General features: G+C 35.9%; 3 protein-coding genes and 1 long non-coding RNA gene across 6 annotated transcripts; all 4 read right to left on the bottom strand.

Annotated features, from left to right (window-relative positions):
• Positions 1–992: 992 nt before the first annotated feature.
• On the bottom strand, positions 993–9,871 carry LOC132627760 (peptidyl-prolyl cis-trans isomerase FKBP62-like). 3 transcript variants are annotated; one of them, XM_060343333.1, is made up of 13 exons: positions 9,519–9,871; positions 8,747–8,833; positions 7,941–8,198; positions 7,679–7,759; positions 7,489–7,569; positions 6,371–6,565; positions 4,205–4,294; positions 3,681–3,856; positions 2,725–2,847; positions 2,494–2,640; positions 2,051–2,178; positions 1,854–1,974; positions 993–1,272 (listed from the first exon to the last, which is right to left on the bottom strand). In XM_060343333.1, the coding sequence occupies exons 1-13, from the start codon at positions 9,709–9,711 to the stop codon at positions 1,204–1,206; spliced, it is 1,749 nt and encodes a 582-aa protein (XP_060199316.1). In that variant the 5' UTR covers positions 9,712–9,871; the 3' UTR covers positions 993–1,203. The 3 variants fall into 3 exon arrangements, with proteins under 3 accessions (XP_060199316.1, XP_060199317.1, XP_060199318.1); XM_060343334.1 differs by having other exon boundaries at positions 993–1,269; positions 9,519–9,870; XM_060343335.1 differs by lacking the exons at positions 7,941–8,198; positions 8,747–8,833; positions 9,519–9,871 and having other exon boundaries at positions 7,671–7,764.
• A 4,047-nt stretch (positions 9,872–13,918) lies between these two features.
• LOC132629073 (caffeoyl-CoA O-methyltransferase 2-like) lies at positions 13,919–19,904 on the bottom strand. The gene is made up of 4 exons (XM_060344813.1): positions 19,899–19,904; positions 19,655–19,813; positions 14,524–14,653; positions 13,919–14,407 (listed from the first exon to the last, which is right to left on the bottom strand). Exons 1-4 carry the CDS (start codon positions 19,902–19,904, stop codon positions 14,112–14,114), a joined length of 591 nt encoding a protein of 196 aa, XP_060200796.1. The 3' UTR covers positions 13,919–14,111.
• A 38-nt stretch (positions 19,905–19,942) lies between these two features.
• On the bottom strand, positions 19,943–20,476 carry LOC132627759 (uncharacterized). The gene is made up of 2 exons (XR_009577982.1): positions 20,160–20,476; positions 19,943–20,022 (listed from the first exon to the last, which is right to left on the bottom strand). It is a non-coding gene; the product is annotated as an uncharacterized LOC132627759 (long non-coding RNA).
• An 846-nt stretch (positions 20,477–21,322) lies between these two features.
• On the bottom strand, positions 21,323–25,431 carry LOC132627757 (serine carboxypeptidase-like 10). The gene is made up of 14 exons (XM_060343331.1): positions 25,253–25,431; positions 24,999–25,144; positions 24,210–24,286; positions 23,999–24,121; positions 23,605–23,707; positions 23,476–23,513; positions 23,143–23,241; positions 22,968–23,054; positions 22,748–22,900; positions 22,595–22,666; positions 22,300–22,415; positions 22,089–22,202; positions 21,931–21,976; positions 21,323–21,806 (listed from the first exon to the last, which is right to left on the bottom strand). Exons 1-14 carry the CDS (start codon positions 25,387–25,389, stop codon positions 21,723–21,725), a joined length of 1,395 nt encoding a protein of 464 aa, XP_060199314.1. The 5' UTR covers positions 25,390–25,431; the 3' UTR covers positions 21,323–21,722.
• Positions 25,432–26,400: the final 969 nt, after the last annotated feature.

The following is a 26,400-nucleotide window of genomic DNA, read 5'->3' as shown; positions in this document are numbered from 1 at the left end:
AACAAAAAAAAATTTAAGCACTCCAAACCGAACCGGTTCCGGTTTGGAGTTCCGGTTTTTTAACCGGAACCGGCCGGTTAACTAACCGGTTACCGGTCCGGTTCCGGTTGGAACCGGTTAACACCTTTAGCAGGCCCCTATAACATACTCATTTTATTTGGGACTCGACACAAAATTTAATAAAGGAAAAAAAAAAAACTTTTAAGCTTTGTGATCTTATTCTCCTTGACTGATTAGAAAATGTATATTCCTCCTTTGAGCAGTAGATTTTTAATTTGGGTTGGTAGCATTGATTGCCTCAAGTGAGAACTGTAAAATAAAAACATTTTTTGCGCGGATTGTCCTTCAAAGGCACCAGTATTTAATTTTTCCCCTTCACCTAATATTCCGAGATTTGAAGCTCAAAAACTCAGTCAAAAAAAAAAATTCGCAAGAAAAAATTTCATAACAAAATTAGACCTATTCGAGCAAAAGTTAAGCCTTAAGGCAGATTTTTACAAAATCCAGTTGAGTAAAACAAAAAAAATTGCCTTAATACAAACTTCTGCCTTAAGGTAGAATTTACCTTATGACTGAAGGTAAAACTCTGGCTTAAGGGAGAGTTTACCTAATTGCTGAAGGCAAAACTCTGCCTTAAGTAGAGTTTACAGTCAAACTCTACCTTAAGGTAGAATTTTGCCAGCAAACTTTGCCTTGCGGTTTTTTTTTTTATAAATTTTTTGACTGAACCTGAGTTCAAATCCTAAACTCAAAAGTTTTATGCAAAGGGCAAATATTAAAGACCAACAATTTGAAAGGCAAAAATTAAAGACCACCCCCGAATAAGGGCAATCGTGCAAATTGCCCAAATAAAAATCTTGTGCGATTGAGTTATAATGATGAGATTTTAGTGTAATTTATCCAAAATCAGTGAGTTATTATTGACTTGCAACTAAAATCTCACAGCATTATTAGATATTTAGATGGAACACAATAAGCCAAGCCAGCAGATATGCAGAGAATACTCCAAACTCTATAGGGACTACTAAAAAATAAACTTCTAACTTGCAACATCTTAATGAAATATACAACCGCAAAGTGTCAATTTTACATTTAAAATAAAATAAAGTTGAAGACCTTTCTCTATTACCTTGTCTATACATGCTTTCTGTTAGTCTTAGAAAATGTACAACTCTTCAGCTAGATTCAACTTCTAATCAATTATCAACGCATGTTGATTTCACCAACATTTTCTTCATTCTTGCTATCCGTTTCTTCGACTTTTAGTCTCTGCTAAATCAGAACAAAGTCAGATTGTAATTAGCCTGTAAATAACAGGTAAATTTTATAGATTGATCACAGAATCCAATTTCCTCGAAGTAATACAACTTCACTTATGCCAGATTCAGAAGGTTACAGTTAATTAATTAGAGCGCAAATGAGCCAAAATCTTTCAAGTAGCGAATGCATCATCAAGGACTTGAAAATTTCTACACTTCAGTTTCTTGCCTAAAACTTTTGAAAAAAGGATATCCTCCTCTACTCTCTTTTTTCTTTTTCTTTTTCCGATGACATGGGAACCCACAGCCACTACCCTTCGGGTGCGCACAAGGTAAACCCAACTCCTGTGCAATAGCTCGCAAACCACACAGGAGAGATAACCCGCACTAGGCAAGCCCCGTGCGACGAGCTCGACCCAGAAGGCAAATTCCTGCTGTCGTAGGCAGGAGGTTTCGAACATGAGACCTCCATTATGAAAGTCCCATGCTCAATCAACTGAGCTACCCTGGCGGGTCCTCCTCTACTCTCTTTTCATTATCAAATTATGAGTCGTTACTACATTTTTTCCCACAGGTAGAAACCATGAAACAAACCTTTGCTGCCGAAGAGTTCTCATTTGACAAGCGTGTAAACATTGTTGTATAGAGCTTTGCATCTCTTTTGTTGCTCTCTGCTTGGAGTTGTTTTAGTGTCTTCTGTATCAGTTTCACCTCCCTGAGCAGCAGCAACTCTTTGATTCATAATGGTCAAAAGAATACTCCACAAATATTGAAGTCATGAGTTGCATTACCTGTTTTCTGGATCTATTTCTAGTGCCTTCTTGATATCCAATTCCGCCAAGTGCAAGTCAGCTGTTTCCATAAAAGCTTGTGCTCTCCTATATAATGCTTTCACATTGCAGGACTCAACTTCTAAGACCTATGAACAATGAGAAAGGATAAGGATGACATTAGCCTCTGCTTGCATGAATTTGAAAAGGACTGTGATCGCCAATTCATTCACAAGAAAAAGAAGAAATACATATGACAGCTCCTTTTGATAGAGAATGCAACATAGGCTAAACTATAACCGTATAAAAAAGAATGCAGCTCTCCCCAACCTAGAGAGTAATGAACTTCCTCCTTGGCAAGTCATGCATGATCATAATCTTGTCAGACTACAAATGCCTATCCATCCAGCTTAACATAAAAATAGTATTGTTATATTCATTCTCTTGTAACATATGTACATTACCTTGGAACAGTGCTTGATTGCTTCCTGGAACTCATTCCGTTTGAGACAACAAGCAGCACTGTTCAACCAGCATGACAATCTTAATGATTTAACTATCCTTTGATCATCATCTTCAAAGGGTTCATCTTCATTAATATAATCAACAGCCTGGACGAAAAGAAATCCAACATAAAAAAACATCTAACAGAAAGTTGCACATTCTTAACATTGATGATCAATTCACTGAGATACCTTCTCATATTTCTTCATTGCTCTTTGATACTTTCCGTCTTTGAAGAGTAGATTGCCTTCATCTTTCTTCCTTTGGGCCACTTCAATTCTCTCATGTTTATTCATTTCCCGAGTATCTTTTTCCTTGTCTCCCAAAAGGAGAGAGTTAGAATTTCGCAAAATTGTGTGCATCAACCCATAATGAATATGAGAAAGAAATTTAGTGAAATAGTCTTGTGAAGCATCAAATATTTGCCATTAAGTTATCAAAAGGCTAAAAAAATTAAAATAACTTATTTGACCCGAAAGTCAAACTAGAATAGTTATTGGGTCACGGTTAGTCGATAGGGGGCTGGACTTGAAAGTTCGAACACTGATTATTCTGGAAATCAAATTACTGGCACTTTTTTTTTGGTTGGGTTAGGTGAAATCAAAATACTGAATCTTGAAAAAAAAGCATGGACAATGCATCTAATAACATTTTTCCAGCTAGGAAATCTTTACCATAGAAGAGACAGGCATCAAATCATACCTGAACTACTGCAAGATATAACAAACGAGAGAGAGGACCTTTTTGATGAAGAGAGAAGAGACTTATATGTGTTCTGGAAAAGTTTTGTTAGTAGTTATTTGGTTTCCTAGTATGTGCTAGTAAATTCTTACAAGTCTCAAAAATATTTGGGGCTACTTATAAGATAAGGTCTAACTAAATCTTGTCAGAAAAGGAAAAAAAGCACAGCAATATATTTACAAACTTAATCAATCAGTCCAAGCAAATGTGTCCATTAGTTTAGGTTTCTTCATATGCTCGACCCTTGAAAATTAACTACATTTGCAAACAGAACTTTGGAGGCTTGGGCCACGTGTTAGGGTCATTTACACAATCATTACGGTATGAGTTCTAATCCTACATTGCTGAACCATATGTACTAAGCCAAATAAGTCTAAGCAGACTACAGACTTCCATCAGAAATTACCTTTGCAAATTCTAACATCTCAACTTCGAAAATTATGGTTGAGCAAGGAGGAACCATAGCAAGATCCCGCTTCACTTCAGTACTTCCAAACCCATAGTCAGGTTTAACTGTCACTATTGCACGTTCACCCTTCTTCATTGTAGTAACAGCTTGGTCCAGTCCGGTAATGACTTGTTCTGCATGCAAAACAGTACCACATAATTATAGCCGGGCAAAGTTCGTAGGCATAAGTTCCTACAAATACAGAAGCATCACTGAAGATTTAACATATAGGCAGGGTTTCTTCATAGAATTAATCTACGTTACACAAAATCTAAATAGATTAGAGCTTTCAGAAGAAAGTCATGTAAGAAATGCACCTCTATAACAATATTTCAAGACAAAGGACGTATCACAAGATTCTCTATTTAACATAAAAACCTTATTTACCTTATGATTGCAAGGGTGGATAATGGGAATAAATATATCACATGCTTACTTATCAAAGTCATAGATAAGTTTTAAATTTGTTCCAACGCACCCACCTTCATCAGTTATAAACTTCAACGCGTCCTCTCCATCAAAGCCTCTTTTCTCAAACAAAGTGCCGTCTTCAAGCTTAGCTGTATATCTAACTGGAAATTCGAGACAAAAACCAACTAGTTAGTAAATTCTCCATACTCAAGGTGAATCTCATTACCGATTCTCAAACTGGACCCAAACTTCCGCTAATTCTGCAGTTATGCTCCTCAAAATAGCTGAGTAAATATGTGTGTCTTTCACTGAGCAAGATTAAATAACATTTCCATCTTTGCAGTCCCCTTTTCCAGGATGATGAGGGATGCAATATGACATTTGATGAAAGGTGGGGAAAAAAAAGTAGTTTTAGGAGTACCACTAACACATCAATCTATTTAGTCCTGTTCATGATACGTTAAACCAATTTAATCTCAACTAGCTTAAGCTATTTTCGCTTTGTCATCGCTATTTAGTGAACTGTTGCTGCGGTTACTGAAAGATATTTTCGCTTTGTCGCTATATAGGGAACTGTTGCTGCCGTTACTTAATTACCAGTTGACTAGGTTTTGGCTTCCAAACTTTGACCAGTTTTTAGAATATAGTCTTTATTTTATCTTTTGGGGTCAGGCCCAACCATCAATTTTTCAGCATTTGTTCTAACTTTATAAAAGTTTAACTAATTATTAATTTAGTTGTAGAGCTTTCTCTTTTTTAACATCAATATGAGGTTTCCCTGCTACATATTTGTGTATCGTCTTTATTTTACATAAAGCGTTGTTTGGCTCACGGACTAGTCATGGGGAGATTATAATTCTTTGATTGTACAGCCATGAACAGGGGCGGATCCACATGTTGGTGTTCACCCAAACACCCTCGGCAAAAAATTACAGTGTATATATAGGGTAAATTTTCTGTATTTATGTTCATATATTAACTTTTGAACACCCTGAATAAATTATATTAGGTTCTTCGTTTTTCCGAACACCCTGAATGAAAATCCTGGATCCGCCACTGGCCATGAATACTAATATCTCGATTGTTAGGCAGGGATTGTAGTACCAAAGTCAATAATTACCTTTACTGATTAGTATAAATGTATAGGTTTTAGTTTAAAAACAATAAATCCACAATAATTAAGAATTCTTACTAATATGATACTATCATGACTTGTAATAAATAATGCTTTTATTTTAATTTACTAAAGCAAGGTGCCTTACTTTAAAGTAATACAGCTTGTTTGAACTTTATGTTACCATTTCAAAAAAAATAAAAAAATACAGCTTGTTTGAACTTAAGTAGGCGTTTGGACATGCGATTTCATCTCATGAGATGAAATCCCAAATCATCCAAAAAGGCATGATTTCAAAAAATATAAATGTAAAATTTGACCCACACGTTTATATTTTGTAAAAAAAGACCCATAAGTTGGTAGATATATTTAGCAATCATGTTTACCAACCATTTGTATTAAATATTAATCTGCAAGGATATATTAAAGAGTAGTTACATTACTATTCATGCTAAATTTTCCTTTTTATTGAACTAAAGTTTGATCAATTGATGTTGTATTTTTTAGAAAGGCCTTCTAGTAGCGTATTAATTTTATTATGAACTATGATTTACTCATTTGGTAAGATTGTATGAGAATTGAAAAAATTTTGATGGTTTTCACAACTTATGGGGTTTTTATGTTTATAAAAAAAAACTGCAACTTAAGAAATCCAAATTGCATGCCCAAACATGATTTCATCTCATGAGATGAATCATGTCCAAACGGCTCCTAAGGGTATTTTGTTAGTTTTTTTTTTCTTTTCTGAAAAGGTTAAGGGTATTTTTGTTATTTACATGTCCTTATCTAGGTATGCCTAATACATGCATTTTTATTCCACTCCATCCCACAAAAAATAATATATGGTTCCCGCCATAGTTAAATAGAGAGCCCACTTAAGTCATCTCCAAGGCACAAGTCTCATCCATAATGATCAAACCTCACAAATTATAGAAGGTAAAGTAGACAGTATATGACCCAAATGCATATTCAAAGTGCCATCTATTGTTCCCTCTAATCTTTGCAATTTTCTGCAGATCCCACTGCTTCCCAGCCTTTTACGAATAATAACATAATATCAACTATCTGTTTTTAATACAGTAAGGGAGAAAAGGGAAAATGCACATAAATTCTGAATACTTACTAGTTACAGAAGCACCTTCATTTGCAGTAAGAGTTCCTTCTCCCTCTTTTAGAATCTTCTTTAAAACTCCCAAATCACCAGTCACATTTATTACCGGCTTGAAAGAAACCAGTTCAAGATCAATACTCAGAATAGAACTCGGAAGAATTGAAGGGACGCCATTTTCAGAGTCCACACCCCCGTCAACAGAGGCATCTGCAAAGATGTTGAGGTAAAGAAAATTTTAAGAATGAAAAGAACTGTTGGAGATTTTCTTCAGGTTGATAAGGAAGGATGGGCAACCATTCCTGAAGAATATCTTGCTGTCATAAAGTCAGGAAGAAGCACACCAACTTAAAATGATTGCATGAATTCTTGAGCGCAATTTTCTTGCATTTACAGAGGGACAACATGAAATTTCTATAAGTTGAGGAAGCAAACTATCACTATATTGAATTTCCAGTTCCTCTCTACCAGCATGAGTCTTTGAGACATAAACAAGACACATAATATGTATATATTTTAATTGTCGAAGACGACATTAAGCAAAAAAAGTGGGCTCTGACAGTAGACTTTTGCAGTGAGCTACTTCTTTGTTAAGGTTGTCCGAGTGAGCACACACATTATGAATGTTTGAACTAACAAAAGGTATTAAGCATAAAGGACTACTACAACAACAACATCCCCAGTGTAATGCCACGAGTGGTAAGCATAAAGGACTAAAACATTAAATTTATGAATGTGAACTAACTTTTCTCATGAAATAAATGTCTAAAATGCCTAGAATTATTTCAAACTGTACTATCTGAAACTCCAACCATCTGACAGCTTTATGGTAAGAAATAAGGTTATGTTGGCTCGATTGATGACAAAAGTCGGCACCTGCGAATACACTTCATAAAACAGTTTCAAACTTATATATTAAGCCGAGTCCATTAAAATGGAAAGAAGGAAGAGGAAGTATCTTTCTGACTCATTACCAATAACAGTGACTAGACAGCACTGGACTAGAAAATCACCTTCATCCATAAAAACAACAAAACCGAAAACCTAATAGGAAAAAAACTACCCCTCCCCCGAAAAGGAACCCTAACTACCAACCCAAAGAATGATAGCAAAGATGAGTTGGGAAGACGTACACTGAGGCTGAACAATTAAATTCACTTTCTCTCCCTTTCTCATTGTTTTGATCGCTTTCGGTAATGCTTGACAAAAAAGGCCTAAAAGAAAACAGAGTTGGTTAGTCAAATTAAGAAATATATCATCAGTTGATACTTAATAGCACAAGTTTGTTGATCCTCAATTATAAAAGCCAAGATACCAAGGTACCGTCTTTGACATAAAACTCCTCTCCATGTTCAGGTGTTTTTGCAACAGTGACACCATCAAGCTGCCTCACCTCGTACCTCACTGCAAAATCAAATTGAAAAAAGCAGAGACATATTATCTATAAACAACTGAAAAATGCAATATCACAAGGAAGACCACATAAAATGCAGATACTGGCACTAGCAGCAACTTCATTGGGTCAAATATTTCTCTTCTGTTTCTCTTTTGGGGTAAAAACTAAACACAGGACACATTCAAGTACCTAGAACTTCATCCAAGTCACCAGGAGGTCCTATCAGCTCCCCCTTCTCCATAATTTTCTTGATGATGCCACCATCCTTGCAAATATCCACCACTCTGATCCATGATATGAGTTCGACCTCATACTGAACGACAGAGTTCCATGAAACTTCATCAGAGTCTGCCGATCCAAAACCAGTATCTGAAGGCAAAGTGAACAGTGCTGTTTCACCTTTCCTCATCGTGACAATTCCGCAATCTAATCCAGCAGCAACTTTCTCTAACCAGCCAATGCAAACTAATTAAGCTTAATAAATATAAACCAAATTATGGATGCAGAAACCCAGTATCAGCAAATGCAACAATTTTTTCCCACCTCAACTCTATTTATTGGTCTGAGCAAGATACGACTTGTTTAAACTGAATATTAAAAATGAACAATTCATAAGAAATCTTTATGTCAATTCCATATCTACTTACGTTACCAATTGTCAATTCTTGGTCACTGTCATTGAGATTCATGTCTATTCGGTGGTCTGAATAAATCAATGAAGTGAATTTTCAAAAACATGATCAGTAAAATGAGAAAAAATGGAGTTTTTGAAAAGAGAGAGAAATCCATTTTATCATTTAGACGAAAAAAAATAAAGAACTCATACAATCTCTTAAGCAAATTATAAGGAAAAACGGTAAAGAGAAATGGACAATTAAAGAAAATAACCATTTTTCGCAACTTTAAACATTATTAGCATTAATTATCAAGTGCACACAAATATAATAAGGAAACCAGGAACTAACGGGAAGTAACAAACGTAACCAAGAACTCACCTTGGCCAAGCTTGAATGTAACAGGTTCACCTTTGTCTCTGGTGGAAACAGATTTGGTTCCATCAAGTAGGATACCATCATAGTGAACTGCATCTCAATACAGAAACCAAGAATTAAAGTAGAAACATTTCAGTTAAAAACAACAACACATATTTCCCTCCAGTATATGATGGTATTTAACTAGACAGGGAGTTCAATAAAATAAAAATTCGCCTACATATTACATTGGTGATAGTTCATTAATAATCCATTGTATTGACCAAAAAGTTAATTTTGATTAAATAAATAACTCAATTTAAAGTCAAAATTCATGAAACAGTTGCGTCGCATAAGCTGTTAGCAAAGCATATCCAAATTCCCAACGGAGTTGATTTCTCAGATGGTCAATTAATAGTTATTACTAACTCATAAAGTCACTTTGTCGAAAGAAATTGGACTTTCTGAGATGATAACTATTAGTTGAGTAACCAAAATCAACCCCCAAAAAGCCTGTTATCTAAATTGGAACGAATTATATGTTACTTCAACTGATAGAATATACTACATCCGTTTCAATTTGTTTATCTGATTTTGACTTGGTACAGAATTTAAAAAAATAAAAAAACTTTTGATTCTTATGGTTGTTAACTAACAATAAGTAAATGTACCAAAATGACCTTTTAATCTTGTATAGTATAAAACATATCATGTTGAAAGTTTATGCATTTTTCTGAAACAAATTAAAAAGGAAAGTAAGATAAATAAATTGAAAGTAGCAATTTTGGTTAGTTACCAGTGACTTCATCACCAAATTCAGGGGTTTCCCAAGCATGACCAAGTTTAAGAAGCTTCTTCTTAAGTCCATTAGAGTTAATTTCCCTTTCTTCACCAACATTGAGGGGTGGTGCTGATTCAATCTCTTCACCTGGTTCTTCATCATCTTCATCTATAAATGCTTCTGCATTAGCCATGGAAAATTCCACCATTGTTTTTTCACTTGTAATTAATAGTTACTAAGAATTTGCAGCATAAAAGGGGTTCTGTGAAGTTATTTATACAGTGGTCGGAGATCGGAGAGCACTAGTGGATGTTCGCTTGCAGTGTTTAATTTTCCAGAAACTCCGAACCTCTTTTGAAGTGGGTTGGGCTTTGTAAGACTATTAAAAGATCAATTTTTTGCGCGGATTATCCTCACAGGCACTGGTCTTTAATTTTTGTCCCTCAAATTGCTGGTTTTTAATTTTCGCTTAAAAAGGTGACTAAAAATATTTGAAATTGGAGAAAATTAAAGAATATTGGGCATAATGGCGTGTATTTAGGGGGATAGGAGATAAGAATTTTTTTTTTTTTGCTTAAATTTAGGAGTGTGGGAAGTTATCAGATGAGTGGTAAAAAAGTAGTAGCTATAGGAAGTAAATATGTTATATTTTATCTATTAAATATAATTATTGTAAAGTTTAGTTATATTCCATAAATAGGTAATGATGTAAGTTATGCCAAGTAAATTTTGCTTAATTTTTATCCTTAGCTTAAAAAGAGATCGAAAATAACTCAAAGTTCTGGATTCAAACTCCAGCTCAGTCAAAACAATTCGCAAGACAAGACTTTGCAAAATGTCTGCCTTATGTAGCAGAATTTGCCTTAAAGCATAACTAAAAATCTGCCGCATAAGGCAGACTTTTAGCGAAACTTTGCCTTCTATTTTTTTTTATTTTTATAACTAAGCCGGGTTCTAACCCAAAACTTCAAAATATTTTAGGCGAAGGATAAAAATTAAAGACCCAGCCCACTTCATTTAAAGTCAAAAGTCTTTTCTTCTGTTTTTTTTTTTTTTTTGCGGATCGCTCCTATTTCGAGGTGGTCTTTCATTTTTGCCTCTCATTTAATGCAAATTTTACTACTTATAATAAGGGGAAATCTAAAGATTTTGTAGTCATTTAGTTAGATTCTAACTAATGATTAGGCTTTCCTTTTGACTTTCTTAACTATTCTCATTTTCCACTCTATTTTTTTGTCCATTTCTATGTGGATCCCTAAAATTGGTGTTTATTAATATTTATAATACTTTTTGTGAATCTTTTTTATATGGTATTTTTAGCTTTTATATTTAGTCCAAATAAATATTTTTTATATATAATTAAGAAGATATTAATAGTTTTATATATCAAATTTATCATTATTAGATAAGTGAATTGTTACACAACCAAAAAATCATATTAAATGGGCAATCTTTAATTAACATGATTTAGTAAAAATGCTTTTTACTTTCTAAGGATAAGTGATTTCTTAAGGGGTGCGCCCAACCTAATATAGACCGAGTCAACTATTAGATGGTCTTCATATTATTTGTCATTGTACATTTTGGCAACTTTGGGAGGTGCATGCATTTGTTTGAAAATAAAAAGGAAGTCTAGATATACTGTAAGAAAAATATTATTTTCTAACTTACAAAAACTTTTATATGATTCAATATATTAGAAACATTGAGAAAGTGTCGAACTATTTTTATAACTAATATAATGTTACAAAAACAAAATAAAAAACAAGAGTAGCAAACAAAAAAAAAACACAAAAAAAGGTTGTAAATATAAATTTTACTGTAGTTTGGGCCCGGGTTCAGCACGGGCCAAACGACACTAGTATTCTGTATAAGTTATGTAGAATTTTAAGTTATCTGACATAAGTTGTGTAGTATTTAATTCGCTCAGCATAGTTTAGAAAACTTTTCTGCGGGAATTATATTATGATGCGAAAATATAAATTTATGCCGGTCGAATTAAATATTACACAACCTTTGCCGAATAACTTAATTCCTACGGAACTTAAAGACCAACAATTTAAGGGACAAAAATTAAGCACCCAAGATATGGATATCCGTGCGAATAACCCTCAGAAGTTTGCTAATGTAGTACGGTCAGTTTCACTTTTGGTCCGATTTAGTGTTGGTCTTTAATTTTTGGCCCTCAAGAAAACAATCTTTTTGCGGACAAATTTTTTATATTTTTATATCATAATATTCCACAATTTATGTCCTGCATCTTAAAGAACTTATGTCCTGCTAGGCATAAATTTGTTTTTTCAAGGACAAAATTAAAGACCAGCCCATTTGAAGGGAAAACCGTATAATTTCTTCAATTTTAGTAGGGTTTGGCCATAGATTCCAAACATTTTTCTTACTTTATTTGGAATTGGAGTTTATTGAGTTGGAGTTGAAGATAAATTGTGTTTGTTTATATTTTATGCAAAAAGATATTTAAAATAATGTTCACACTTGAATGTATTAAATACACCTTCAAAAGTGAAAAGTGTGTTAGAAAACATGTCACATGTTGTTTTCCAAATTTAAAATACAACTGCGAGTTGGATTCGGAATTTTCTTGGCCAAACATTGATTTTCAAAGAGTGAATCCCACTTTGCCCCCTAACATTTAAGGGTAGGGAAATATACCCCCTCATATATTGAATGGGAACCGATAACCCCCTTATGTAATACTTTCTGGTAAGAATTTTCTTTCTCTGAATAAAGATCTTTTTTTTTTTTTTTTTAGAATTAAAATATAAAACAGAAAAGGGTCAAATATACTCGGCATTATACTTCCGGTCCAAATATGCCCCTGCCGTTATACTTTCGATTCAAATATACCCCTCCCATTATACTTTAGCACAAATTTCCCCTTAACTTTAACAGAAAAACACGTGTCAAACTCAGAATTAAATAATCCACCCGCAATTTTAAATACTCGATTCCTTTAGAAAATCACCCATTTATCCGACCCAAAACTTGCAAACAAATGTCAATTGAACATTTATTAAAACAACAAAAATCATTCTACCATTCGCAACATTTCAATATGCTAATATACTGAGATGGAGACATTCAACATATCTTGAGAAATTCTAAGGAATATCTAACAGGAACTGATATGATTTCATGAACAAGAAAAATAGAAAATGTTTTGAGGGCTAGTGATGAAAATAATATGGAGGACACATTCAGACAAACCAAAATGAAAGAAAAAGCACAATGACCTGCTCCAACCTTTGAACAATCTCTTGTTAAATCCCAATGAAAATAACCAACGATTATTGAGGAGAGGAAAAAGTGTAATTAAGAGAATTAAGAGAGTGAGTTTTTTTTATTTTTTGTATATAGCATATTATTAATTTTAAAATGAGGAAAAACTTAAAAAAAAAAAAAAGGATAGATAAGGGGGCCGGGTCGATTAAATGGGTGGTTTTCTGAAGGAATCGGGTATTTAAAGTTGGTGGTGGGTTATTTGATTCCGAGCTTGACATGTGTCTTTCCGTTAACTTTGAGGCAAATTTAAGTATAATGGGAGGGGTATATTTGGATCGAAAGTATAATGAGGAGTATATTTGACCCTTTTCGTTTTTATATTTTAAATCTAGAAAGAAAAAAAAAGATTTTTATTTTAAAAAAAGAAGACTCTTACCGGAAAGTATTACATATTGGGATATTCGTTCCCATTCAATATGTGAAGAGGATATTATTTCCAACTCGTACATGTTAGGGGGATAAAGGCAGTGAAAAGTTATTCCAAAAAAAGTGAATAATTCCGAAAATATAATTTCAAGTTGAGTAATAATACATAAAGCAACATAAATATACTTTCTGTGCTAATATTTCGACGTTAGCATAAGTATATTTTTTTGTGTAAAAATTCTATGATACATATACACTTGGAGGCAAAAGGGAGTCTATGGAATTGAAGTTCATATTAAATTTGGATGAATTTTTAAATTCAAGAAATAATTATTGAAGTCTAACTTTATTTGGGCTGGCCTCTTTGGTTGAGCTCCAAAGAATGAGTTCATATCACTAGCTCAAGGTCCAAATGATTATTAGTTCATCTTAAAGTCCAAACTATTGTCACAGGATTCTGTGGTGCGAAATTAAACAAACCAATAGACTCATGCATATGTCGAATGAGAGTGACGTGGCATGCGAATCATACATAATACGCTCTGACCAGTCAAATAGAAAATTATCACAAGATAAATAAAATTGATTCGTAACCTAAACGAGTGAATCAAATCAAAGCAATCGAATTTGTCGCTATCACAACTCCTCTTATTTTCATCCTTAGTAACCACTAAGCTCACATAAGGCCAATCGAGAGAGCTGAAGAAAAGCATTCAGAGTCCCTGGAGATTTGAATGTTTGTACTTGGATTCCTTTTTCAATTCATAAAAATGCATGGTGAATACACAATAGGTAATATAAACAGTGCAACCTTTTCCAGGAAAGAGAATATTAGTTACACATAAGAAGGTAAACTAACAAATGATTTTAAACAAGGGAATCTCATGAATAATAAATCTTCTATTGCAATGAGCCCTGTGGAATGCCTTTCCGTTGTGTATTTTAACTGATGCGGCGGCACAAGGTGATGCCATCACCTACAGGGAGCTGGCAGATTTCGATTCTGGGATCAGCAGCCAAGGCCTTGTTCAGTTCCAACACGAAATCTCTATAATATCTAACATACTTCCTCAAAGGTGCATCAGGTGGTGCTACCGCTGAACCATTCCATAGGGTGTTGTCATAGCCTATTAATCCACCAACCTTGACCGAATCAATCAATCTCTTGTGATAGTTCAAGTAGTTGTCTTTGTCAGCATCCACAAATATGAAATCGTATGTTCCATGGTATTTACCCGGTTAATAAGTACCACCAATGTTTCACATAAATTAGTACAATGTTGATCATTGTAGGCTAGAGCTTTTAATTTATTCATTTGTTATTTGTGTTCATGGGGTTTTAAGGTACTTACATTTTCAATCATTTGGTCGAGAACTGGAAGTGCAGGGCCTTCTTTGAATTCAATTTTATGAGCTAGCCCAGCTTTTTCGATTACTGGAAGACCGATATCATAGTTTTCCCGGTTGATATCCATGGCTAGAATCTGAAGTGATTTAGCAAATTAATACAGAATTTATTCAGTTCAATTATCATCTATCAAGACTGCGAGCAATAGATTTAGTTATATGCACTGACAGTCTGACAGTGTATGTATTCTTGAAAGAGATTAATTCCGTGATTATTCTCATTGATGGAATTGGTAAATATACCATAGTTACAATGTCCTATTAGGATACAAAATATACTAACCTAAATTAGAAGATTTACAAAATATTCTATGACTACATATTTACATCATTTATCATACCCCCGCAGTCGAAACGGGAGGTTGACGAACGCTGAGACTATCCCGAAAATCCTCAAATAAGACTTGTGGCAGTCCTTTAGTGAAAATATCGGCGAGCTGATATCGGGACAGAACATGAAGGACACGTACTTGGCCGCGCGCCACCTTCTCACGAACAAAATGGATATCCATCTCAATATGCTTGGTGCGCTGATGCTGGACTGGATTCCCTGACAAGTAAATAGCACTGACATTATCGCAATACACCAAAGTAGCCTTAGGGATCGGACAATGTAGCTCCAAGAGTAGGTTACGTAGCCAGCATGATTCAGAGACAACATTAGCAACCCAACCCCCCTATATTCTGCTTCCGCACTGGAGCGGGAAAGAGTAGGTTGGCGTTTGGATGACCAAGATATCAAATTGTCTCCCAAAAACACGCAATAACCCGACGTTGAACGACGTGTGTCGGGACATCCCCCCCCCCAGTCAACATCAGTATACGAAACTAAATCAGTAACCGAAGATGGATAGAGATGCAAGCCATGATCAAGAGTACCCTGAATATACCGAATAATCCGTTTAAGAGCAAGCATATGCGTATCTCGTGGAGCATGCATATGAAGACAAATTTGCTGCACGGCATAAGAAATATCCGGTCTGGTGAAGGTAAAATACTGAAGAGCACCTGCAAGACTCCGGAAATGAGTGGGATCTGCACAAAGATCGCCAGAAGCGGCACTGACCTTCGGTTGAGTGTCAACCGGAGTGGAAGAAGGCTTACACGAGGACATGCCTGCACGCTCAATAATCTCCGTAGCATAACTTCGTTGTGAAAGAAACATACCACCCTTGTGACGGGTCACCGCAATGCCAAGAAAATAATTCAAAGGACTTAGGTCCTTCATTGCAAATTCTGAGCCAAGAAGGTCCATAATCGAACAACGGAGAGTATCTGAAGAAGCAGTAAGAATAATATCATCCACATATAGTAAAAGGTAAGCCAAGTCGGGACCTTTGCTGTAGATGAACAATGAGTTGTCGGACCTGCTATTAACAAAACTAATGGAATAAACAAAGTCAGCAAATCTTTTATACCAAGCTCTCGGTGCTTGTTTAAGCCCGTATAAGGACTTGCGCAACAAGCACACATAATCGGGATGAGATGGGTCTCGAAAACCCATTGGCTGATGCATATATATTGTCTCCTTGAGCTCGCCATGAAGAAATGCATTTTTGACATCCAACTGATGAATGGGCCAATGCTTAGAGAGAGCTAGACTTAAAACAGTGCGAATCGTAGCTGGCTTTACGACCGGACTGAAAGTCTCACCACAATCAATGCCAACCTGCTGTGTTTTGCCATCACCTACAAGACGGGCTTTATGCCTCTCAAAATCACCATTAGACTTTTCTTTATGAGTAAAAATCCACATAGACCGAATAACATTCACATTAGGTGGACGGGGTACCAAATCCCACGTCTTATTTTTAATAAGAGCATCATATTCATCATTCATGGCCAATTTTCAATTCGGGTCACGTAGCGCATCCAACGGATTACGAGGTATGGGGGACCTGGTCACTGCCGTATGTAGATTAAATGGGTGCTTGGGCTTAAAGATCCCGCGCTGACTACGAGTGACCATGCGCGTTTGGGTAGGGGGCTGCTGGATAGAAGGAGTAGTGGTGGAGTTTGGTGGGCTGTTGGCAAGCTGGCTGGGCATATGTGCGGGCTGGTCTAGCGTGGAGGACGGGAGACGCTGCTGCCCGGCCGAAGGTGGCGTGGGCAGCTGGCCTAGAGCAGGCGGAAAACCACTGGGCAGCGGGGGAGGGGGACACGGCTGCGGTGAATAGGGGCTAGTGGCGAGATGACAGATCACGTAAGGTGAAAAACCATCATCAAGGAAGTCATAAGAGGTGGGAGTGGAAGTGTGGATTTTAGAGAACGGAAATTGAGTCTCATCAAACAACACGTGACGACAAATAATGATTTTATTTGAGGATAAATCAAAGCATTTGTAGCCACGATGGCTTGGTGGATATCCCAAAAAGACACATGGAGTTGACCGAGGTTGCAACTTGTGAATAATAGTAGACGGAAAGAGGGGATAACATAAACACCCAAAGACCCGGAGATGAGAATAAGATGGTTTCCGTTGATAAAGGACCTCTAAAGGGGATTTGTAACCCAACAACTTGCTTGGTAGAATATTAAGGAGATAAGTTGCCATTTGCAATGCATGATGCCAAAACGATGGAGGAATGGAGGCATGAGCAAGAAGAGTGCGGATGACATTATTGATGGAACGAATTTTTCTTTAGGCTTTCCCATTTTGAGAGGATGTATGAGGACATGAAAGACGGAAACACATCCCATTGGACACACAAAATTTTCCGAATTGACCATTATCATATTCTTTCCCATTATCGCATTGGACATTTTTGATAGGACGTTCAAATTGAGTAAGGATATGGGACTTAAACTCTATGAATTTTGAGTAAACCTCAGATTTTCTAGCCAAAGGGAAAGTTCACAAAAAATTAGTAAAATCATCCAAGAATAAAACATAATAACGATGCCCCATAGAGCTCAAAATAGGAGACGTCCACAAATCACTATGAATAATGTCAAACGGAAATAAAGTTTCGGAAATAGAACTAGCAAAAGGCAACTTAACATGTTTACCAAGAACGCAAGAATGACAAATACTAGATGAACTAGAACTATTACATTTAATGCTCTTATTGCGCCTAAGAAAATCCAAAATAGAAGCTCCCGGGTGGCCCAAACGATCATGCCAACACGTAGAAGACAAGGCAGCAAAAGTTGATGGTGAATGGAAGTGGTGTTTGAGGGTGGACAACGGATAAAGAGCACCCCTACTATTACATCTCATGATGGCCATCCCCGTCCGGAAATCCTTCACAAAAAACCCATAAGGATCAAATTCAACACTTACAGAGTTATCAGTAGTAAATTTACGAACCGATATTAAATTCTTTATGAGGTTTGGAGCAAGAAGGACATTATTTAATAACAATGGAGGGTTCGGGGGAGGCAATTTAGCACGACCACAACCTCGAATTGGAATTGACTTACCATCACCAACAACAATGCCAGTATTATGATCGCTTAAATTAAAATAAGACGAGAGAGTACCTTTTGTGGATGTCATATGGGATGTGGCGCCGGTATCCATATATCAATTTGGATCGGGTTGGCTCAACGTCATCGTGTGCATGGCCGATTCAATATCAGTCGGAGTCCACGACGTCGTTGGGCCTGCTGCTGCATACGCCTGCTGCTGTGGTCGCGATCCCAATATTCCTGGTTGGGCCATCGACCTGCCACCAGAAGAAGGTGGCTGCGGCTGCCACTGCTGTTGTGGCCGAGCCCACTGCTGGGTGGGATACGGGCAAGGGGTAGCCCATTGCGGCATCCACCCCCATGGCCAGGTGAAGGGGACTGCTGCCACTGCTGTAGTGGTGAAGAGGACTGCTGCCACTGCTGCTGCATGGGGGCCTGCTGCCGGTCACGACCACCTTGACGACGGTGTGCACTGCCGCCGCCAGAACCACGACCACCGCCGTTATTTTCCCGCCGCTAGAGCCACGATTTTTGTGGTTATTTTTGCCCCTATGATGGTGAGCACCACCAGAATTTTCCATAGGAGTGGAGTCATCAAACTCACGTTGGGAATTAGCCACCATAGCCGAGGGCGAGTCATCATGCATTTCAGCCAACGCCTTTTCCTCAAGGCACAGACTTGACCGAGCTTCGGAGAATGATGGAAGAGGCTTACTTTGCCGAATGTAGGTTCCCACATTCTTGTACGCTTCGGTGAGGCCAACCACCATTTGAAGAACGAGGCGGTTGTCGGTCACCGGAGCCCCCACGCTCTTGAGTTGATCGGCCAAGGTCTTGAGTCGTTGACGATACGCCGAAGCGTTTGGAAAATCCCGCAACTTGACATGAGAGAAATCATGTTCCAATGCAACGACACGGGAGTTTTTGTTGTCTTGAAAAAGATTACGGAGGCGATCCCAAGCCTCCTTCGCCGATAGATCTTCTTCGATGATCGTATGCAATAAGTCCGTGGAGATGGTTGCATACAACCATTGAAGTACCATGGCATCCAAGGTGGACCACAACTCCTTTTCTTCGTTGGTGGAAGGAGCTTTCTCTTTTCTGGTCGGGAGAATATGGGAAAGGACACGGTGAGACCGGGCATGAAGCTTGAATAATTAGGCCCAAGCCGAATAATGATCCGTTTCCATCTCAAGAACGATAGGAATGTGATTCTTGATGTTGGAGACAGCCATAGCAGGATGAAACTTGGTGTCTGCCATTGAAGAAGAGCAAGAAGGTGGACGGAAAAGGAGAAAAAAAAAGGAAGGGGACGACGGAAAAAAAATTAGGGTAGCGGAAGAGGAGGAAAGAAAACCCTAGTATCTGATACCATGAAAGAGATTAATTCCGTGATTATTCTCATTGATGGAATTGGTAAATATACCATAGTTACAATGTCCTATTAGGATACAAAATATACTAACCTAAATTAGAAGATTTACAAAATATTTTATGACTACATATTTACATCATTTATCAATTCTTTTATACTATCAGTGAATTTTAACCAAGTTAACTTTATTCATGTTACTGATTAATATTTATCTTAGAGATTTACTTGTACTGATCATGTACACTATATTTTATACCATTAATGCAGAGAACTTAAACTGACTAATAATTACCTTGCCATCATGGGGAAGAACCATGGCAGTAGCAAGCAGAGAGTAACCAGTAAAAACACCAATTTCCATGGTGTTCTTGGCATTGATGAGTTTGAGAAGCATGCTCAAGAATTGCCCTTCATCAGCAGAGGTGGTCATGATATTCCTATTTTGTTTTTTCTAAAAAAAAAAAAAAAAAAAAAAAAAAGGGAAAAAGAATGATACTTAATTCCAGCTAGAAAGTGACTACATTTGAATATTCAACTTGCATGAACTAAAGTTAAACAAATTAATGTAGGAGAAAGTTACCAAGGATGTTTTGCAGTAATCTCTCTTAGCTCTTTCATGGCTTCAGGCTCTCTTGGGTACACACTTGTTTCAAGAATGTACTGTCAAAATTAATACAAATCAAATAATTGATTTAAGTCAACCCGTCCATAAATGTAATGTCACACACAGACTTTTTAAACTTGTGACCTGAAACAAGCCATATACATTTGTGCGGAAAAGGGTTAAAAAAGTTTACCTGATAAAGTGTATCACTTTGCAAGAGACTCTTGTGTCCAACTTCTTGGTGTCTTGAATTCTGGTTTTCTCCATTGGTTGCCATTGCTGAGTAAGTGTGGATATTTTGACTATGTAAGTTTGTTATCTGAAGTAGATAAGTTTTAAGGTACCAATCTGTTTTATGGAGAAATGAAAATGGGCTAGTAATATATAGAAAACTGAAGAGCTATGATAAATAGTAGAGAGGTTGGTCACTTTTGGTTGGCTGATGAAAATTAATGATTGAAAGTTGGTAAGTAGTTCTTTTACTCCAACAATTTCTGGGACCAATACAGCCAAATCACCAACTCCTTTTTGACTTCAACTCCGTTACCTAACAATATATACCTTCCACCAGCTCTGACTTTCCCTGTTTCAAATTTCAGTATACTTTAAGATTGAGCAACTTTATTATCCGTTTGACTTTTGATCTAATATTATCCTGCCGGTATAAAAATCTCATGTTTGCCCTCGAACTCTAACGAAACTCCGATATAGGGGTAATATTGAATTTTAGTTAAAAGTTAAGGTGTAAATTTGAACCTTTTTGTTCTCTAAGAATCTGAACATGTGGAGTTCACTCATTTCACACTGAAATTCTATTAATGGCAAGGGCAAATATGAGACGATTTGCTAACGACAAGAGTATGAATGAACAAGAAGTCAAAGGAATGGCAAAGTTGTTACAATTCAGATTGTATGGGGGCAAATTTTGAACTTTTCCCTTTCATTTATGGGGTACTTACCTTGACAACGAATAAATGACAAGTCTTCTTTATTTGAAGAGACTCTAAGGTGTACAACGCATTGCAGATATTTTCTTAAAAAACCTTAGGATTAGTAACTCTATAGAACAATGATAAGTTAATACCAGTTGGTTGCTGACTCAAAAAATAATTAAGCTTAAATGTTAATGTTTCCAACTTCCAAGTGTTCCACTTATTTAAAGTGTCCCCTTCTAGTTCCATAGATAAAAACAATTGCAAGTCAAGAATTATTTTTTCCAGCAGTCAAGATTCTGAGGTGAAATTTAAGGATACAAATCACAAAAAACTTGGTTTCCAACCCTTGATGGTACAGTCAAGAACTTAAGATTTTTTTTGGTCCAAAATAATTCAAGATTATTCTAGATAGAGCTCAAAATGACATTAATAACATGGAAGTTGACTTTTTATTCATTGATGTTTTAAACAAATAATTACACAAATTATCAGTTACACAATGTTATCAACTCATATTTCGCTGTTTTTTCCATCGTCAACATATAACTCACATTAGGATGAATTCGTTATTTGAGACCACGAATGAGACATCCTAGTTTCACAGTGGAATGCAACTCTTTCGATATGTTTCATACAATTCTAGCTGAAGAAGAGGAGCAGGCACCTTCAGGCCATATCATTGAGTTGATAAATTTTCATAATAACACTACTAGCAACTGAACCTTGACATTAATTATATACTATGACAACCTTTTCCCCTTTAAATAGGAAATGGAACTGCTCCATTGGACATTGATTACAAATTGATATATATGTGTTGATTACAAAGGCTTGTAAGACATCCACCTTTTAAGCATTGCCAGACATTCACGACGTTTATACTCTGGTGCAGTATGGCCTGCTCCCTGTAAGAAAACAAAGCAATTTATAAACACCAATTATTTGATGGAATTTTATTCACAAACTTAAGTGAGAAAAGAAAGTGAAAGAGATAGATCAAGAGACTAGTTTGGTAGGAGGTTTTCTTGCCTTCACTGTGGCAAATGTCATACGATTTGAGTAACTTCTTGTGTAACTGAAATCGCGCAACAGAAAAAATATAGTTTAACATCTATACACTGACAGAGTTTTGACTAATGTACGCAATTTTTTAAGTGTCCACGATGTCTTTCATCAAGCTAACTAACCCGGCAACTTGATTGTCAACAGTCCAAGGTCGCCAATCATCAACTATGGAGTAGTTGAGAGATTTTATCCATGCTTGAGTTGATTGGAAGGTAACAGCCTTGTCATGATCTCCACTGCTTAATTAAAAAAAATAAAAACATAAAGAACTTGGTAGTTTCACAGAGAAACTTTTAACTATTTTTGTTGATAGTTAATTTATTCCTACTCAACCTGTATATAAGAGATCTGTAACCCTTGCTACTGAGGCTTGCATGATACGGTATGCTACTCATAACTGTCTTTTGGAATTGCAAACTTGCACATCTCTCCCATTTTCCGATAGTCCCCTGTTATCAAAGGAGTATTTGATATATTATAGTCTCAATTTAAGTTCTACGCATTCGCGATGAGAAAAGAACTGGTGAATCTCTAACACACTATCCTTTTTTGGATCAAGATCTCTAACATACTATCAGTGTATATTACATAAATTCATCTAGCTTTTGTGTAACGTCCTTTATCATACCTTTCGGATGTTGAGGGCCTCTCTAACTTGACCATCATCAGCCCAATGATAACAGAGTACGTACCAATCAGTCTAAAACAATTGCAAGGAGTAAATTATCGTGATACAAAAAATCAATAGAATAAAGAATGCAATTACTTTGTAAATACTCACACGACATTTTAGTGCAGGAAGTTGTTGAGGATTGTTAAGTTCATGAAACTTTTCATCAAGAGATCTTCTTTGGCCAAACAGTAAGTGTGGTCTTGGTGAAAAAAACTTACATTTGGGCTCCAAAATATGGGGATTATTAATTCCTTTAAGAAGCTGCATATAAGGTCAGTATTTTAGTGAACCTGTCAATGCCAAATAATACAAGCAGATGATTTCCAACCTTGTGAAATGTTTGAACATCTTGCAAGCATGGTGTATTGCTTGGATTTATATTAAGGTACTCCCCTTTACAATTGGTCTTCAACGACTGTTTCAGAAAAGTAAGCCAATTAATTTTAAGGCTAGTGCAAGTAAAGTTAACAAAAGTACATATATAACACCAAAGAAATGCCAACCTCATAGAGTTCATCAGAAATAAGTCCCATTCCATAAGCAAATGGAATCTCATAATTCTTTTCACCTTCAAAAGTCGATGGATTTCCAAGTAAATATCCCTGAAACCATTCAAAAGTATAATATTAGTTGTGATATCGTTCTACATTGTCCTGTAGGAATTCATCAGGAAAAATAATCTTTTTCTACAGAATCATTAGCCGGGACAGGAGGGCAAAGGATGTTCATTGCAGAATAATCATTTGTGATAACAATTTCACTAAAAGTTGTGAGTTGGGTAGATGATCCGGTTACCCCTAAGGGAAAAGAGAATCTGTATAAGAAGAATGACTAACCTTAAGATTGATAAATTGTTTGATTTCTATTTCATTCTCTGTAATATCACAAGGCCATAAAATGTGAGAACATAGTACAAGGGCAACAAGTTATAGAGCATAGGACTAAAACAACAACTATAGCCTTACTAATTGCTATGATTTGAGTAATAATGGGAACAACCATCCCCGAGTATGAGTCTCCGCCAACATATAATGGATTCCTTAAAAATTCTGGGTGATCGACGAACCACTGCAAAAACATCCTGAAAAAGATTACTCAACCAACAAAATACTCATAATTCATAAAGTTCTTTACTGTCAAAGTTCAGACACCTAAGTCGGAGAAACTAAGTGAAATGTGATACTCACTTGACACTGATCCAACATCCGGAATTAGTTGCAATAGATATACAAACGTTTTTCAATGTATTATAAGAACTACATTATCAGCATTTGAGAATAGAAGAATCAAATTATGCTATCAGAGACCTTAGACGTCCTATGCTGACGAGAAATCACAAAGAATGACGAATCTAATTACCTCGCGAAGGAACTGATATGCATGATCACTTTCTTGTAAATCAGATGATTGTAGAGCTGCTGGAGTTCTCGCGTAGGAAAATCCAGTGCCCACTGGTAAGTCTAAGAAAATAATGCTTGCCACCTAAAGATTCCATGATACTTTTAACATTTTTGAATTGTGCACAAACTTTATGTTCATCATGAAGTACAATTCATAATCAAATGCACACCTTTGTCCATGAGTAAGGATTCAGTATCATTGTAGGCAAACTTCCATTGTATTCCACTGGCTCAAAAGTTATTGGTCCTTCACATTCGTAGTTCAAAAGTTTAGAAAGTAACTTAAAAGCTTGTAAAAATCCAGAAACTTTTATGATTCAGATCAACTAATACATTTTTTGTGGTGTTCTAATCTAAGTTATCAATAATGATCCAGAAGTCAATGATCCAGAGCTTCATTTTCTTTGATCACATACAGTTATGCTCTATGTCTTTTAGATAACTTGCCTTATTAATCTCTTCCTAAAAGTAAAGTGATTTATTAGTCCTTCTTGTAACAGAGAGAATGTAAAGAACTAAAATAGCTGAAAATCAGCATTCAAAGGACTCAATCACAAGAAAGAGTTTTCAGTGCAAGATGTCAAATGAGGTAAGTGCTAGGTAAAGCGAAAATTAACATTTTCAGCAAAAAAAGAAGACATTTTTTTTTTACTCCAAAACTGCAAAATTTAGCAATAACCTCGGAACAACTGTGATCAGTGTCATATGCAAAATCTCGTGAATGCAGTATCGATGACATTTGTTTTCTATGATTTTCAAGCGGTGGCCTATCGGATGTGTGTATGTGTATTAGTTTGTAGAAAAAAATTATTTACACACATAATTTTTTGAATGACACTCGGCAATCCACATAAAAGGGTGTCTCCGCCACTGACCGTGACATTAGAATGATCCATTTTCCTACACAATAGAAGCAAAAAAACCATCCCAAAAAGTGTAGAAAAGGAAAAATGATATACCAATCTCATAGATAAGGCCGGATAGAGCAGAGCAACCAGGGCCTCCAGTGATCCAAAGTAGAACAGGGTCTGTTTCTGGATTTGACTCCGACTTTATAAAATAGTAGAATAGTTGTACATCTTCCCTATCACCTACTCCAACATACCTGCAAAGAACAGCCAATTAATTTTTCTGTCATACGAGTTTTAATTAACTCAATTCAAAAACTTAAACCATAATAATATGTAAACTTATTTCCAGTTTAAATCCTCACCCAGTTTCAAGTTCAAAAGGAAGTGGTCCTTGAAATCCTGGAAGAAACTTTACTGGTGAACCAGCTGCTGCAGGCTGTGAACATAACTCTACTACAACAAGAACTAAAAGCAAATAACATATTTCTGTTTTCGCCATACTTATTATATGACAAGAGTGTTTTTAAAGCTGTAATAAATAAATATTACTCCCTCCTTGTTATTTATGGTGTTTGACGGGATACATATTGGGGTTAACATGAATTGTCCAATTTGCCCTTAATACTTAAAATTATTCCATTGGTTATTCCTGTAAGTAATAGTTGTAACTTTAGGGTCCTTTAACTACCCTCCAAAACTGATGATGTCAGCTGTAGGCTGCATAAGTAGATGTGCGGGACCCACATTTCTGCCAAAAAAATTGAAAGATTGTTAAGGGCCTGTTTGGAAGGCCACCTGGTAAGTCGAGTTGGGTGTAATTATTAGGGTAGTAATCACACCGCTTAATAATTACAGAGTATTGTAATTCAACGACATATTTATTTATCATAATGTAATTACAGTGTAAATATAAGCAGACTAAACTGTATAATTAACTCAATTCCAATTACCTGAGTAGCTTTCCAAACTGGCCTTGTTTCCATTTTCAGGCCCTCTAATGTACTAAGTAACTTTTCTACATTTGTATATTACTGCTATTTATTTACTACTACTACTTATTTACATTTTAATTGGTTGTATAATGAATAAAGAGTTAATTTTAATTATATGTGAAGCTATTCTTAAAAGGCTGATTTTCATTTCTAGGATGGGGATTGATTTTTCCTCTTATTTGCTTTTGTAGTAATCTTTTCATTATTTAATTCTTTGTAAATGAACTCTTGAAGAAGAAATTGTATAGCCATAATTTTTTTGAGTTTGACAACTTTTACTGAGAGTAGTTGAGGATAAACAAATCTATCTATACTATTTTAAAAGCATGAATACAAAAGTTGGTTGATCAAAATATTCTTCAAATATTGAATGACTTTTATACCCTTTTACATTAATCTTAATATAAATTAATAGATTATTTAGGTAAAAAGAATATAAATTGAATTTTAAAATGATACTACTTTCAGATGAAATAGACTTTTTATTGAAAAAAGAAAAAGAAAAAAGGAGGCACTTG

Source organism: Lycium barbarum, chromosome 2 (assembly GCF_019175385.1).
Source record: "Lycium barbarum isolate Lr01 chromosome 2, ASM1917538v2, whole genome shotgun sequence".
Classification (NCBI taxonomy): domain Eukaryota; kingdom Viridiplantae; phylum Streptophyta; class Magnoliopsida; order Solanales; family Solanaceae; genus Lycium; species Lycium barbarum.
Note: the sequence above shows the minus strand (reverse complement) of the source record. Positions and strands in the feature narration are given on the sequence as shown.